Here is a 15,195-nt window from a genome sequence, read left to right on the forward strand (position 1 = left end):
CTGCCCACAGGCCACCTGGGGACGGGAGACAGGCCCTCGCTCTTCTTTCTGTGACGCTTTCACCGTCGCAGAGGGGAGATGCCGGCAAGGGAAGGGGATGGCACGTACATTCCCAGGTACTCAGACTTCACACGTTTTGGCATTTTTAAAACTTAAAAAAAGAAGGTCCTTCTAGCTCTTTAAATCTGAGATAAAGCACTTTTAAGCTCAGGCTTCTGTTTTGTGAGCACCGAGAATTACCCCCTTGTAAATCCTGTGGTATTTATGTACTTAGGTCAGAAACATTCTGCCAGTCATTTCTGTGTTGAGGACGAAACGGCTGGCTGCATGCCCAGGGGCGCTTGCATGCCTCGGTGCACATTAGGGCCCTGGGCCTTGGAGCTCCCTGGCCGTGCCTGTGTTTTCCCGGGAAGGAGCTGCGGTAAGCGGCCTCCGTCCAGAGCCACTCTCAGGCTCTGACTCGCCTGCAAGCCTGCTCCTTTGCACGTCACGTTGTCCTCACGCTTCATCGTTGGCCATTGAGTTCGTTTTGGCCCCTTCAGATTTCCTTTGCCAAGTTTATAATTTACCATAAATACATGCCTTTCGGTCAAGTATATTTTGCAATTCCACTTCATTGTTATTGTTTGATTTGTTTTCCATTCCCATTAATGCTTATTTATTCCTACATAGCAGTGCTACAAATGGAAAGTCAGAGACCATCACAGCTGATGTCAATCTCAAGTAAATATCCCAGCCTGCCTGCAGTGCATGGTGTCGGGGCTGTGCTTCCCTCGGTACTAACTGGCATCGTAGTTTAGCGCTCTGCCTCTTGGTGGTCTGCGGGGGCGGGGTGGATGGCCGCAGCCTTGGTGGGGGCGACTGTGCTTTCTTGGTGGCAGGTATCGCTCTGGATGCCACTAACTCAGAGTTTCGGTGCATGCTGGAAATGGGGAACATGCTTTACTAAAGAACCTGACTGTGGATGTTTGAGCCTGTAGGGACAACTTGACGAGCGATAGGTAGGGTGTCGGGCAGGCTCCAGGCCAGGGAGAACAAACTCAGATTGCAGCAGAAGCTAGAGGAACCTCACCTTTGGAAGCTGTGTCTTACTGGATTGGATATATGTTCTCAGTAGGAAGGCTGACTGCCTCTAACATACCTGATGGCTCCTCATGTGGAGAAAATGATGCTCTTAATGTTTTCTCATCCTGACAGCTCCCTTCTCGGTGTTAATTTTAGTCTGTTACTATCTTGCTCCCAAGGAAGGAAGCTTTTTGTCTGAATGGCAGATAATTTTTAGCTGGAAGTAGCACATATCCTGTCTCACCTGGATACTGACAGAGTTTGAAAAAGCCATTATCCTTACAGCTAAAGAGACAGCTTGAGGTTCTTCCTACATTTGAGAAGTTACTAGTTTAGATGGAATTTTAAGTTTTGAAGATAATTTGGGAAATGTGTACAAGGCAAAGGATCTGGAGATATCTCAGAAGTAGAGTAGCAGGGATGTCATTTTCGTCCCTCTAATCTGCCCCCCCCCACCTATGCCACTCACTTTTGCCCCATGGAGACAAGTGCCTGTGGGTGGCAGTGTTTCCTGTGTGTGGCCCTGTCTTGTAGACAAGGAAGTGGACTCACAGATCCGGTAGTTTCTTAGAGGAGCCCTGGGTGACTGTGGGCCCTCGTGCCGTGAGAACCTGGACACAGACCACTTTGTTATTTTCTGTCCCATCCATCATTTTTAATACATGGAGGCAAGTTGCTTTTAGAATTTGAGAAATGGATTTTTGACCCCAAATTTCCTTCTCCCTGAGCCATGCTTTTAACCTCAAAAGTGAAATGGTTTCTTAATTATACAAGTGAAATGAACAGCCAGCTGTCTCAGCAAAGATACAAAATGTTTTAAATGTTAGTTCTTGTTTGCATTCTCTTATTTAGTACTTCCCCCCCATTTACTTCGTTTTAGCCATTTGCAGAATAATTAAACTGAAATCAAAATTTGGCCCCAAATGAGATCGCGGACTTAAGAATTTAAGCAGGGACTATTTCTATCTCTAAAGGATGCCCACGAGAGTAGAAAAAGATTACTTAAAAGTGAGAGATGACAAGAAAGTACTTTGTATAAAAAGGGGGAGGAAATAGCTGGGAGATAATTCTCAAAGAATGGAAGCAAGCTTGCTGAGTTTTGACCAAGTGACATTATTTTTATTTTTTATCTTAGCATTTATGGAACAGTTACTGAAAGTATGCTTGGCTAAAGAATTGAGGGATAATATGTTATTGGTTTAAGTTGCCTGTCTCCTGAGATTTTGCATTTGGTGATGGTAACTTCTGTCTTTCCTCCTTCTGGGCATCTATAAAGAGTGACTTTCTTAGTTTCTTGCAGTATCTTTTTGGAGAAGTTATATTTTGGTCAGCCATGTGTTCCTTGGGTTCAAAACCACCTTCTGATCCTGGGCACACCAAATCCCTCAGGGCTTCTGGTGGGACTGGGCTGTCTAGATCTTATCAGTGGAATGGGTCCTTATTTTTCCCATTTGGTTTAATATGAGTCCAAGCTGCCCCAAAGGGTCTGGACCAGATTTCTTGAGCTCTGTTGATAGAATCTGACACATACCTGGACAGAAGTGTGCCCCATCTTTAATTCGTCTTTTCTCCAAATTAGTCTGTCATCCGTCTACCCCCCATAGTTCATTTATTTATTCAGCCAACAAACATTTGTAGGCCTGCTCACAGACCTACAGTACTGCTAGTGTCTGGGTGCTGGAGTAGCTTACACAAGAGAAAGGAGTCATTTCTTACAGCCTACTGGGAGGTCAGGATGCATAAAAGTAACATCATCAGGCAGTATGTGTTTATGTGTTAAATATATGATACAAGTAATAATTTACTATGATTTAGGAGGCAGTGACTTAGCAGATGTCTATTAAATTTTTTTTATAGAAGTAAATGAGAGTTATCACTATGAAATACAATGGTCAAAGAAAGGGGGGGCTGGCTAAATCTTGGAGGATGGCTATAATTTGGATAGTCCAGATTTTTATTTGACCATAGTTGAGAATGACTTGGAATAATCCAAAGTGTGGGCAGCTGGCCTGGTTTGAGTGGAAAGTAGTGGGACAAGTAAGTGGGAGTAGGATGTAGAGCACCCTGAATTCAAACTGCATGGTTCTGTTCAGAGGAAGTTTGGGCATCGCTAAACTCAGAAGTCCTGTGATTTTGTTGATTTCACCAAAGCTTCAGATACATATTTGGTAAAACAAAGGACAGCTACAAGTTGAGGCTATAAAGAGACTAGTTTTTTGTTTGTTTTAAGAGAGAGGGCATGAGCAGGAGGGGAGGGGCAGAGGGAGAGGGAGAATCTTAAGCGGGACTCAAGCCCAGCCAGCATGGAGCCCAGTTCAGGGCTCGATCCCATGACCCCGAGATCATGACCTGAGCTGAAATCAAGAGTTGAATGCTCAACTGACTAAGCCACCCAGGCGCCCCGAGACTAGTTTTTGTGTGCTTTTCCATCCTACTGGTGGAAAAACCTACAGATCTAATGCCTTTAAGCGTATTAAAAACACTATTTATTGACTTTTATATTAAAAACTTAGAAACTTTTAGAAACTCAGGATTGAGTGGCTATATGTGTTAGAATGTGACCTGGAGGAAGGGTCCTGGGATCGAGTCCCACATCGGGCTCCCTGCTCAGTGGGAAGCCTGCTTCTCCCTCTCCCACTCCCCCTGCTTGTGTTCCCTCTCTCCCTGTGTCTCTGTCAAATAAATGAATAACATCTTAAAAAAAAAAAAAAAAAAAAAGAATAGTACTGTCCAGTAGAACTTCCTGTAGGGAAGGAAATCCTCTATAGCTCTGCTGTCCGAGTCGGCAGCTACTGAGCACTTGAAATGTGGTTTTTATGACTGAGGAACTGAATTTTAAAATTTTAGTTCATTTAAAAAATTTTAATTAATTTAAGTTTAGGTAACCACATGTGGCTAGTGGCCAGTGTATTTTGGATAGTGCAGCTTTAGAACGTTTGTCCATAGTAGTATTTAAACTCTCAAGGTTGTGGCAAGGATTGAAAGGAAATAGGAAGGATTCAAAGTAGCTAACAGTGGGCCTGAACCATAGTTTATATTCCATAAATAGTCCCTTCCTTATCACATTAAAAGTTGGAAATGATAAGAAATGAGATGTACATTAGCAGATAAGTATATCAGTATAGGTGGAGTGCTTTGAAAACCTACTGGTAATTACTGGCACTTGCCCCAGATAGTGTCTTCTGCACTTGATCTTAGCCAAAAGGCCGAGAAGTGATCCAAATAGTGTCTTCTGGACCATGACAAATTCGTGTTTACTTGATGCTCAGGGAATTTGGTGACCATCAGGATAGAGTCTATTCTGTTTGTCTAACTGGGAGAATTTGATTATCTGCAAGCTTCTCAGAGGAAAGTGATGGTCTGTACTTTCACTCTGGCAATAATGTGAGAAGCAAAACCTTTAACATGTTTGCTTTTTTTCCTTAGCTTGAAGGACGCCAATGATGTACCAATTCAGTGTGAAATCTCTCCTCTTATCTCCTATGCTGGAGAAGTAAGTTCAATTTGTTTTTTCCCTATTCTTTTGAAAGTAGAATCCAGAGACTGTTTCATATTTAAGTAGAATTGCCCATTTCCCAGTGCCCTGCCCTGCTGATCCTGGGAATGAACAAAGAAGTTGCATTTGTTCTGAAATTTTTTTTTTTTTTTGAGAATTCCTGTTACAACTTTGCATCTGTCCCACAAGTGGGTTAGTTGCCATGAACAGAATGTTTAATATTTTATCCATTTCATTGACATATTGAAATGCAGTGGTCTTTCAAAAAAAATCAGCCTTGTGTTTTAGATAAATCATCTAGTTCTTTTTTTTTTTTTTTTTTGATTGAAATATAGTTGACCCACAGTGTTAATTTCAGGTGTGCAACATAGTGATTCCCCAAGTCTACACATTCTGTGCTCACAAGTGTAGCTACCATCTGTCACCACACAACGTGATTACAGGATCACTGACTGTATATATTCTCTAGGCTGTGCCTTTCATCCCCATGACTTATTCATCCCGGAACCAGAAGTCTCTGCCTACCACTTTCCTTCACCCATTTTGCCCATCCCCTTATCCCCTCCCCTCTGGCCACCATCAGATTGTTCTCTTTATTTATGGGTTGTCTGGCTTTTTAAAACGTAGTGTAATTTTTCCTCTCAAAGGGTTATTTTGTTCATACACTTGGTACTCTCACTTTTAAGACTGGGAGATTTAGGCATTCCTACTCTTCTAATAATGTAATATTTTTTCTGGAGATTCTTGTCAGATTGCTTAATTTCCGCATCAGAGACAGCCACACTGCTTAGAAAGTTAACTCTGTTGGGTAATGGTGATAGGGAGAATGACTAACATCTTATGAACTTTAGAAATTATAATCAGAGTAATTTTCCTTTCTTTGTTGTTTGTTTTATGCTTCTATAAATTGGTCATTAAGCTCAGTTTAAAAAGTATACGAAATAGGTTTTAAATTCTACATCTCACCCAACTATTTGGCATCTATGCTTTAAATCTTTATTATAGTCACTAAGTCCAGTCTTATATGACTAGTGCCCACTAATTTTCTAACTATGTTTCATTTTAACCCTTTTTTCAGGGAATAGAAAGTTATGTGGCAGATAAAGAATTCCATGCACCTTTAATCATTGATGAGAATGGAGTTCACGAGCTGGTGAAGAATGGTATATGAACCAGAAACCAAGTTCACCACAGTAAGAATAGCTTTTATTTTTGATAGACCAACTGTGAACCTCAGGACCTCTCCTGGAATACTCACGTTTGAATATCCACAGGGTTTCACCTTGCTTGTTGAACTCTTACAACTACTCCATATTCCCCAAGATCCAGATGACCGAGCTTCAGAAAGCATTTTTATGATTTTCAACTCATTGAAGGTCTTATTTATATTTTTTAACTGTGTGATTTTTTTCCAAGGAAAACATTGGCCATCCAGGAAATTTCCTACAGCTTGGGTATAGTCAGGGTGTTCAACATCACTGTACTTGGAGCTGGAAACATTTGTTTTTGAAGTTGTACATAGTAATAATATGTCCTTGTATGTGTTGAAAGGTTTCTATGGTACTAAAAGTTTGTTTTATTTTATCAAAAATTAAATTTTTTTAAGAAAATAATTGGACAGTAAAATAAACGTTTCTTCTTGTCTCTGGAGTGTCATTTGTACCTTGAGGAAGTTATTCCACTAGGAAATATGAAACTTGGGAGAAACTTTGAGATAGTACAAGAAACCAAATTGGCACTCCAGGGAGATGGTGGCCCCACAGGTTTTGAAGGAATCCCTGTCTTTGGATTGTATCCTCCTATCACTTTATAACAGTGGCTCTGAACCAGAGATGACATGCCCCCTGCAAGAGGCATTTGGCAATGTCGCAACCGAGATGGTGGGATGGTGGTTCTGACGTGTAACGAGAGAGGCCAGGGATGATCCTAGACGTCCTGCGGTGTAGAGGGCAGACTCCCGCAGCAAAGAATTATCTGGCTCACACTGTCAGTACTGTTGAGGTTGAGAAACCTTGTTTCATATCATTGGTTTATTCTCTTACCCAAATATTTGGTGGCACTTAGGAATTCAGAAGAACACAGTTCTGGCCTTTCCCCCGGCGAGTTAATCACTCCCACTTCAGGTTTTCTTTGTTCATCTAGAGGATGAAAAAACGGCGAGGTGGGCGGGGGGGGGGGGGGGGGGGAGGGTTCCTTAAAATATGTGCCATAGATCATTGGTCATTAGTAAGGGTTAAAAATGTAGTTTGCATGAAAATATTGAGCTTTATAAGTGCATTTTATATAGCATTTAAGTATTGACCAAAGCATAAAATTTAACTTCTGAATAAATGAAAAATTCTAAAAATTATGTCTAGAGAAGAAATTAGTCAATTTTGTCTTTCACTGACCAGTTGTCACTAGATGGAATGTTATAGGTGGGTCTTTTCTCTCTGAAAGTATAGATTTTAAGGATCACTTTTTAGAAAGTATATGATATTTGTATCTAAATTTATTTTTTGTCCTAAGGTGTAGGTAGTGTGTCTAGCATATTTTCTCTTTTTATTTCAATAACAGCCCAGTTTTGCTGTTGTTGTCCATTCCATTTCTCAAAAAGACTTGTGAGGTTTGGGTTCTCCATCAGAACAAGCTCCACATGGATCGTGAGGACAGAACCACAGGGTGGTAGCACCTGAACGGTACGCTTCATTTCATTTTTTCTGGACCTTCATCTGCGGTTTCCCCTCTCCCCATCTTTAAGCTTGCACCAAACCAGGAAGGGATGGCGGGCGGCATGGGATGGGGGTCGTGGCTTTGCTGGAGAAGAGTGGCGGCCCAGGGACACTGGGTCCAGTGAGGGTGGAGAGTCTGGTAGCCTCGGGGCTGTGAAATTACCAGGTGGCAGCATGATGCACCTTCAGGAGTCCTTGTTGAATAATCGTTCTAATTCAGAAAATACAGAATTGGGTAAAATGGTTATAAAAATATGAATTAGAATCATTTGGCAGCAGTGTGGTAGAATTTACACAAGAGTTAATCTCTTTGAGTCTGGTTGAAATCACCCTTGCAAATGTGTCAGGAACTTTACTGATAGTCACAAATGAACATATATTTGATTTTTGTTCCTCAGTTTCCCTCTTGCTTCTTGAAATTGATCCAGTTTTGACATCTATAAAGGAATTACTAGGGACATTTACAGGAAGATGAACAAAAAGAATTTTATTTTCCAATTTCTAGCCCTTCTCTCCCACAAAATTTGGGCTGTTATTGGCAACAGTGTGGGCTCATTGCTAACCCCAGCTTACTATCTGCAGTGTTTCCTCTTGATAATTCGTCATGGTACGGTCAGATCTCAGTTGTCCAGGTAAAATGAGGCAAGGAAAAAGGCATAATCCAAGAGAGTGACTAAAACACAAGTCATTCTGTTGGCTTGGAAGTCTGTTTTCCTACTGGCCGAGACTGATGCTTTTGCACTTTGTGGCCCTCTTGAGAGCCCCAGTTTAGGAAAGGCATGTTGGGAAGTGATGGGGTGAGTCAGCCAATGAGGGCTGAGTGCAGATCACATGCCCAGCACTCTGGGCACACAGAGCCCTCTCCTTCCACAGCCTGCATTCTGGTTCAGGGGATAAAACGAACCCACTTAAACAAGGCAAAGATAATTTAGTACTAAAATGTAAGGAATCAACTTCAGTGGAAGTTAAACAAAGGTCATCATTATGAACTGGAGTTTGGTAAAGCAGAACTTCTCAACAAAGAACCCTGTCATTTTGAGAGTAGAGCTACTATGCCTTTCTCAAATTAGGGTCAGAAGTTTATGTTCTAACAGAAAAAGGTACCTTAATAATTCTAACATGTATTATGAAAAACCAGTGAGGTTTTTACTAATCAGAACCATGTTTTGCTCATAGTAAGCTCTCAAATAATTTAACTCTGATCTATTGGATTTAGTTGCCTTAAAATCAAATGCATATTGTGATTCAGATACGGATTATTAAAGGGAGTTTGGTTATTGTGGGCAGAAGGGGTTACTTAGCTGCATCAAAGTTGCCAGGTGATGCCCAAGTTGTAGGGTTAGTGAACAGACCTGTAACAGTGATTTTCTGAGTGTGTTCCCCTGACTGGGTACATCAGTGTCACCTGGAAACTTGTTAAAAACGCACATTTGCAGAATCCCTGCATCACACATTTGTAGGTGAGGCCTAGAAACTTGTGTTCACATGAACCCTCCAGGTGATTCTGATGTACACCAAAGTTTGGGAACCACTGCTCTAAGTAGGCCAACCAAAAGATCAGGAATGTTACAAAAAAGAGAACACACACCAGGGGAAAACAGAGAGGCCAGTGTTCGTGAAGCCAGGAGTAGGGTAAGCTGGAAACCAAATAGGTATGTCTTATGTGAGCTTTACTCTGAAATACCGAGGGAATGGTACTGATGGTAGTAAGAGTGAAGAGGGCGCTAGCAAGACCTGACCAGGACTGTTGGAATTGCTAGGACAATGGTTTCTAAACACTTTGGATTCTCTGAATCACTTGGAGAGATTAAGACAAACAAACACTCTAGTTGTAGAGGTGGTGATTCTCAGTCTGGTGAGAGCCTGAGTAGCTAATTTTATAAAAAGCACTAGATGATTCCAGAGTGCAGCTAGGAGTGAGAATCACGACTTGATTTAGAAATCAGCAGTCAAGGACGAGGGGAAAAGGAGTTTGGATGTGTTCTGGCTTTGAAAAATCAGACAAGGGAGGCGAAGAGTGAAGAACATTTCACTTGAGAAGAATAGCACAAACAGGAAAGGAAGCTGGGGCCCAGGAACACGTATTCTGGGGATGATTCCATTTTGCAAAGACCTCGGACTGCGGAAAGAACCACCCTAATTGGGCTCTTTCTAAATTGTATCCCTTCCGATTCATAGCATTTCCTAAAGCTAGAGTGAGGGTGGTGTAGGGGAAAAGAGAAAGTGACTGAATAATTTGGTTTAAAAATAGGAGTTTCAGGCTGAATGAGAAATAAAAAGGAAAATATTGTGGTAAGGTGATGGCATGACGGGTGGGTTTTTCTTCTGAATTTCATAAATCTTTGGATGATGCATTCTTTGGAATTTTATGATAAAAAGTTGTATCTTTTGTAAAGGCTCAAAGTATAAATAAACCAAGGGTAGTCACATTAGCCAGTTAGGTGCAGCTGCAAGAGAACTTGGGGGTAAAATTGGCTGTGGTGAGGTGGGGGGGAGGGGAATACAGGTGTACCTTCAGATAATGGAATGTGGACAGGGCACCATTGGAGTGGGAGGCAACTCGGTCTTATATGCTGTTATCTCTGACCTTGGCTCTTACTTGGAGTGTCCTCAGTTGTGACTTACGATAATGTCTTAATTTGGAGGGACGTACAAAGCAAATATACTGTGTGAATTCAAGGTAATGCGCTTTGAGAGAAAGCCTTTCTGCAGGAGGCTTAACAGGAGTTCTCTGGCGGAATATATGAATTCAGGATTACGTTACACGCTCTTAAAGATGAGAGGCCTAAGAGGCTTGCCAGAAGCTCAGTGAGTCAGTGGTGACACCAAATATGTTTACATAGACAGTGTTTTAAAAGTTCTGAACCAAGTTAGAAGGACAATGTAAGAACAGAAAGTCTATTATTACAGTCTCATGACTCACTGTTTCCACATGCGCTCTCATTTCTATCTCAGTGATTCTACTTCTCAGGAAGTGTTCTTTCTCACATTTTCTTCTAGTGGGCAAAGTTTTGTTTTGTTTTACACAATGATGTGTAGAACTCACAATGTACATATTTTACACAGCAAAATCTAGAGTAACATAGGTGATGTGTAGGAGATTGAACTGAGACTTGATAGATTTCCTTTTAAAGTTTAAAATTTCTCCTAATTTATATACTTCTAAAAGGATTGAAATTTGACAGAGATTAAATCCCATGAACATAACGTAGTGAGTATCCAGTAGAGGTGACTGTGGCCCATACCTGAGGGCCCTAACCATGTGGCAGGCCCTGCTCGAAGCGGTTTATCTGTATCATCTCATTTAATCCTTATTACTTTCCTATGAAGTGTGAACTTTTATTGTCTAGTCCATAAACTAGTAAGAAGCCGAGCTGGAAATTGAACCCAAAGTCTGAATCCAGAGACCTCTTCTTTTTCACTTTGTTACTTAAAAATTTAAAATATACACAGTAGTAGAGAATAGAATAATGACCTGTTAGTTCTAACAATTGACATTGGCCAATCCTGTTTCATTTAATTCTCACCTTCAATGCCCCCATGGAATTATTTTATAATCAATTCTGTGTGTTGGATGTAATACTGCAGTATACATCTAAGATAGAACCTTGTTTGTGCATATATATACACACAGCTTAAAAACCTTAATAATTAATGCTTCTTTAACATCATCTGCCACGCACTGAATGTTTGTATCCCCCCCACCCTCCACCGCATTCATATGTTGAACACTAACCCTTAATGGGATATTAGGAGGTGGGGTATTTGGGAGGTCATGGAGGTGGAGTCCTCATAAATGGAATCAGTGTCCTTATAAAAGAGACCCCAGGGAGCTCCCTTATTGCTTCCACCATTTGAGGACACAACGAGATGATGACCATCCATCTGTGAACCAGGAAGTGGACACTCACCAGACACCAAATCTGCCAGTGCCGTGATCTTGGACTTCCCAGCCTCCAGGACCGGGAGAAATAAAGTTCTGTTTAGAAGTCACTCAGTCTGTGGTGTTTTTGTTACAGCAGCCTGAATGGACTAAGACGTCATCAAATAAGATCCAGCAAGTGTTCAAATGTCCCTGAGTTGACATAAATTTCTTTTTAATATTGGTTCATTTGAATCAGGTTTTAAAGTCCACTTACTGTCTTGACTGTTATATCTCTTAAATGTTTCTTAACTTGTGCAGGTCCTCCCTTTTTTTTTTAATATATGTATTTATTTCTTTGGCAAAAACTGGTAATTCTTCCAGTGTTGTTTTGTAGATTTTGGATTTCATTTCCATGTTAACAGCTTCCTCTATCTTCCATATTTCATGAAAACTAGTTGTATCTGAGGATCAGTTTCAGGTTCATTTTTTTCCCCCCATAAAAACACTTTATAGATGGTTCTGTGTATTTTCTATTGAATCTGACTGGAAGGCACGTAAGTGTCTTTGTGACATGAAGATTGGTTGGTGTTTTGTTTTTTAAGTTTTTATTTATCTGAAAGAGAGCACGAGCAGGGGGAGCCTCGAGGGAGAAGCAGGCTCCCTGCTCAGCGGGGAGCCCTACAGGGGGCTCGAACCCAGGACCCTGAGATCATGACCCGAGCCGAAGGCAGATGCTTAACTGACTGAGCCACCCAGGCACTCTGATTGGCGTTCTTAACGTAGGCCTGATCCAGCCATCATAAAGTCCCCACCTACCTTTCATCTAATGTTTTAGCAACTACTGAGCCTGGTTCCAAGATCCATTATTTCATTAGGGGCTGAAGAATGAGATTTTCCTATCACTTCTTTTGTATTTATTAGCAAGAATTATTTATAAAGAAACACTTCCATCAGTTGTTTGATTACCTAATATGGCAGAAGCAGGATAAATGCTTGAATGTTTCCTTTTACCAGTTTCCAGAATAAAGCGCTCTGCCCCAGCACTCTTCAAAGGTGGCCAGTGAAGTCCTGCCTAATCCTGAATATTATTATGAACTCAGTGATTTTTAAAAATATGTTTGATGTGTTTCCATCCATTACAGACATTATTAGTTTTGGCCAGTGAACCCCTCCGATTTGGCTCCTGTGTCCTGACATAACTCTAGTATTCCTTGTAGCTTCTTTGCCTTCTGGTGTGGTGAGATGTCTCAGGATCAACTTGAACATTTCCAGACCTACCTTAGACAGATTTTTTTTTTTTGAATACCAGTTTAGATACTTTATAAAATATATTAACTCATTTATTGTGACACATTTACTTTTTTGACTTTAGGGGAAATCCTTGCAATGAAAATTTAGATTTATAAATCCAAATTTGTGTAATTAAGTCTGCACTCTTGGACCACAGGGCTGAGACCACATTCTAGAAAGATCCAGTCCTCTTTGAGATGAGAGTATAAATAATGACTGTAGTCAGGGGATGTGCCAGGAGTCAGTTTCTAGGAACCATGGTACCCACACTCTTCTCTCCATGTTCCCAGAGTCTGTGACTCAACCTAGTGCAAGTTGAATGTGGATAATTCCTACAAACTTCAAATGAGACTGTAAGCCCTTTCCAGAGAGAGGTACTCAGTGGTGCCCAGCACTGGAAAGGAGTCCAACTTGACAAAGGAAGCCATTTCTCCAAAAAACTTTGGTTCCTTATAATAGGGTATGGTATTTAGATGCTATACTCTGGGCACTAGGAATATTGCTAGAGGTTTTAGGCCTTTTTAGAGGACTGAGCTAGAAAATACATCTTGTTTGTTTTGAAAAAGAAAAATATATGAGTTTATACTGATTAATTCCAATTTTTAAAAATAACATACTTCTCTGATTTTATGTTTATATCTCTTTTTAAGATGAAAATCTTGGTTCCTAACAAAGTATTTGTTTTTTAAGATTTTATGGGGGGGGGGGGAGGGACAGAGGGAGAAGCAGACTCCCTGCTGAGCAGGGAGCCTGATGTGGGGCTCAATCCCAAGACCCTGAGATCATGACCTGAACCAAAGGCAGATGCTTAACCAACTGAGTCACTCATGAACCCCTGTAATTATTTATTTTCAAAATATTACTGTGATGGTTAATTTTGTGTGTCAACTTGGTTGGACCATGGTGCCCAGATAGTTGGCCAAACATTCTGGATGTTTCTGTGGGGGTCTTTTGGGTAAGTTTAACATTTAAATTGTTGGGTTTTGAATAAAGCAGATTGGCCTTCACTATGGAGGTGGGCCTTGTTTAATCAGTTGAAGACCTTAGTAAAACAAAGACTGACTTCTGGATAAGAAGGATTTCTGTTAGCAGATGGCCTTTGAACTTGAATTGCAACATTGGCTCTTCCCTGGGTCTCCAGCCTGCTGGACTAACCTGCAGATTTTGGACTTAACCAGTCTTCACAATTACAGGAGTTGATTCCTTAAAATAAATTTCTATATACCCACATCCTTTTGGTTCTTTTTCTCCGGAGCTTAAGGGAAACTTATTGGAACTTCCATTTCTAATGAAGACAGAATAAACAGAGACTAGATTTGCCCCTCCCATCTGAAACAACTGATAAACCAGATAAAATAAATGAAACAATGGTACTGAAGACATTGGACATCAGGCAATGAAGGTCTGTGATTCCTGGAAGATGGCACAAGTGAAGTAAGCTCTATGGTTGTCCCAAGTTGCTGCCTGTAGAGAATTTTCAGGCCATACCACAGCATGGAGGAAAGGAAATACCTGGCCATCTCCCTGAGTTGAGAGGATGGAGCTCGGGGAAGCCAAGGTGGCTAGAGCTCATAGGGTAGCATACTAGAGAAGAGAGAGGTGCGTGAAGAAAAGGCTAGAGGTCTGCAAAAGCACCCCTTTGAATATTCAGTTGAGTATGATCTGCATACACGTGTGTAAAGAAGCTATTTGTTTCCACATATAAGTGAAATCATGTAACATTTGTCTTTTTCTGTCTGAATTGTTGAATCACTAAATTGTGCACCTAAAAATGGGATATTGTATGTCAACTGTACTTCAATATAAAAATAAATGGTGAAGAACAAAACACTTGAGGCTGAGGAAAGAACTGTCTGAAAAGATTGAACAGTGTCTGGAGTGGAAAACCTTGTAATTCACAGGGTGTTGGGTAGAGTACAAAGAAGGGACCTGCCTAGACTAAATGCAGTTCCTGTCCAACCTAACAAAGCTTAAAAGCAAGGCCTGAAAGGATTAAACTGTTTCTGTGTAATTTAATGGTGCCTGTATTATTATTTTTTTATTGCTGCATACTACACATTTATTTTCTTACAGTTTCTAGGGATTAGTAATCCATGGAATGGCTTAGCTGGATGGTTCTGGCTCAGGTTCTCCCGAGGTTGCAATCAGATAGCCAAGATGGCAATCATCTGTAGGTTTGACTAGGGCTAGAGAATCTGATGCTAATCTCACTCATATGGCTATTGGCAAAGGCCTTAGTGTATTCACCATGTAGGCCTCTGCATAGGGCAGCTCATGACATGGAAGCTGGCTTTTCTCAACATGAGTGATCCAAGCAAGAGAGAGAGCAAGCAAGGTGGAAGCCATGGTGTTTTTTATAAGCTAATTTGTCAGAAGTGACATAGCAACTCTTCTACAATATTGTATTGGTTAACTCAAGGGAGGCAGAGATCATTAGGCTGATCATCATAGAGGCTGTCTACCACAAAGAGATGTGAAATTCTTTAAAAAGTTTTAGTAAATCAAATCTAGTGATCTATAAAATGAATGATGTTTTATAATAAAGTGGAGTTTATCCTAGAAATGCATGGTTGGCTTAACATTTGAAAATCAGTTAACGTAATTCATCATACTAATAGACTAAAAAAGACAAATTACAGATTCAGAAAATGCATTTCACAAAATCCAACATTCTTTCTTGATCAAAAGTTCACTGTACTAGGGATAGAGGGATAAATGTTATAAACAAATATCATGTTTGTAGAACCTACAGCTTAATATCACACTTA

General features: G+C 40.7%; 2 protein-coding genes across 6 annotated transcripts in view; both read left to right on the top strand.

Annotated features, from left to right (window-relative positions):
• UAP1 (UDP-N-acetylglucosamine pyrophosphorylase 1) overlaps window positions 1-11,230 on the top strand; it is a 39,734-nt gene extending 28,504 nt beyond the window's left edge. Inside the window, exons 9-12 of one of the 5 annotated variants that reach the window (XM_032422050.1) lie at window positions 673-723; window positions 4,492-4,558; window positions 5,640-5,754; window positions 7,118-11,230. In XM_032422050.1, the coding sequence (XP_032277941.1) occupies window positions 673-723; window positions 4,492-4,558; window positions 5,640-5,732 (211 nt within the window). In that variant the 3' untranslated portion in view covers window positions 5,733-5,754; window positions 7,118-11,230. Of the gene's footprint in view, window positions 1-672; window positions 724-4,491; window positions 4,559-5,639; window positions 6,702-7,117 lie in introns of those variants that run through there. The other 4 variants (XM_032422053.1, XM_032422049.1, XM_032422051.1 and 1 more) reach the window with 4 other exon arrangements.
• DDR2 (discoidin domain receptor tyrosine kinase 2) overlaps window positions 7,197-15,195 on the top strand; it is a 189,050-nt gene continuing 181,051 nt past the window's right edge. Inside the window, exon 1 of the mRNA XM_032422046.1 lies at window positions 7,197-7,239. The gene's annotated coding sequence lies outside the window, so the exon portion shown is untranslated. The remainder of the gene's footprint in view (window positions 7,240-15,195) is intronic.

This window comes from Phoca vitulina, unplaced genomic scaffold (assembly GCF_004348235.1).
Source record: "Phoca vitulina isolate PV1807 unplaced genomic scaffold, GSC_HSeal_1.0 scaffold26, whole genome shotgun sequence".
Taxonomy (NCBI): Eukaryota; Metazoa; Chordata; class Mammalia; order Carnivora; family Phocidae; genus Phoca; species Phoca vitulina.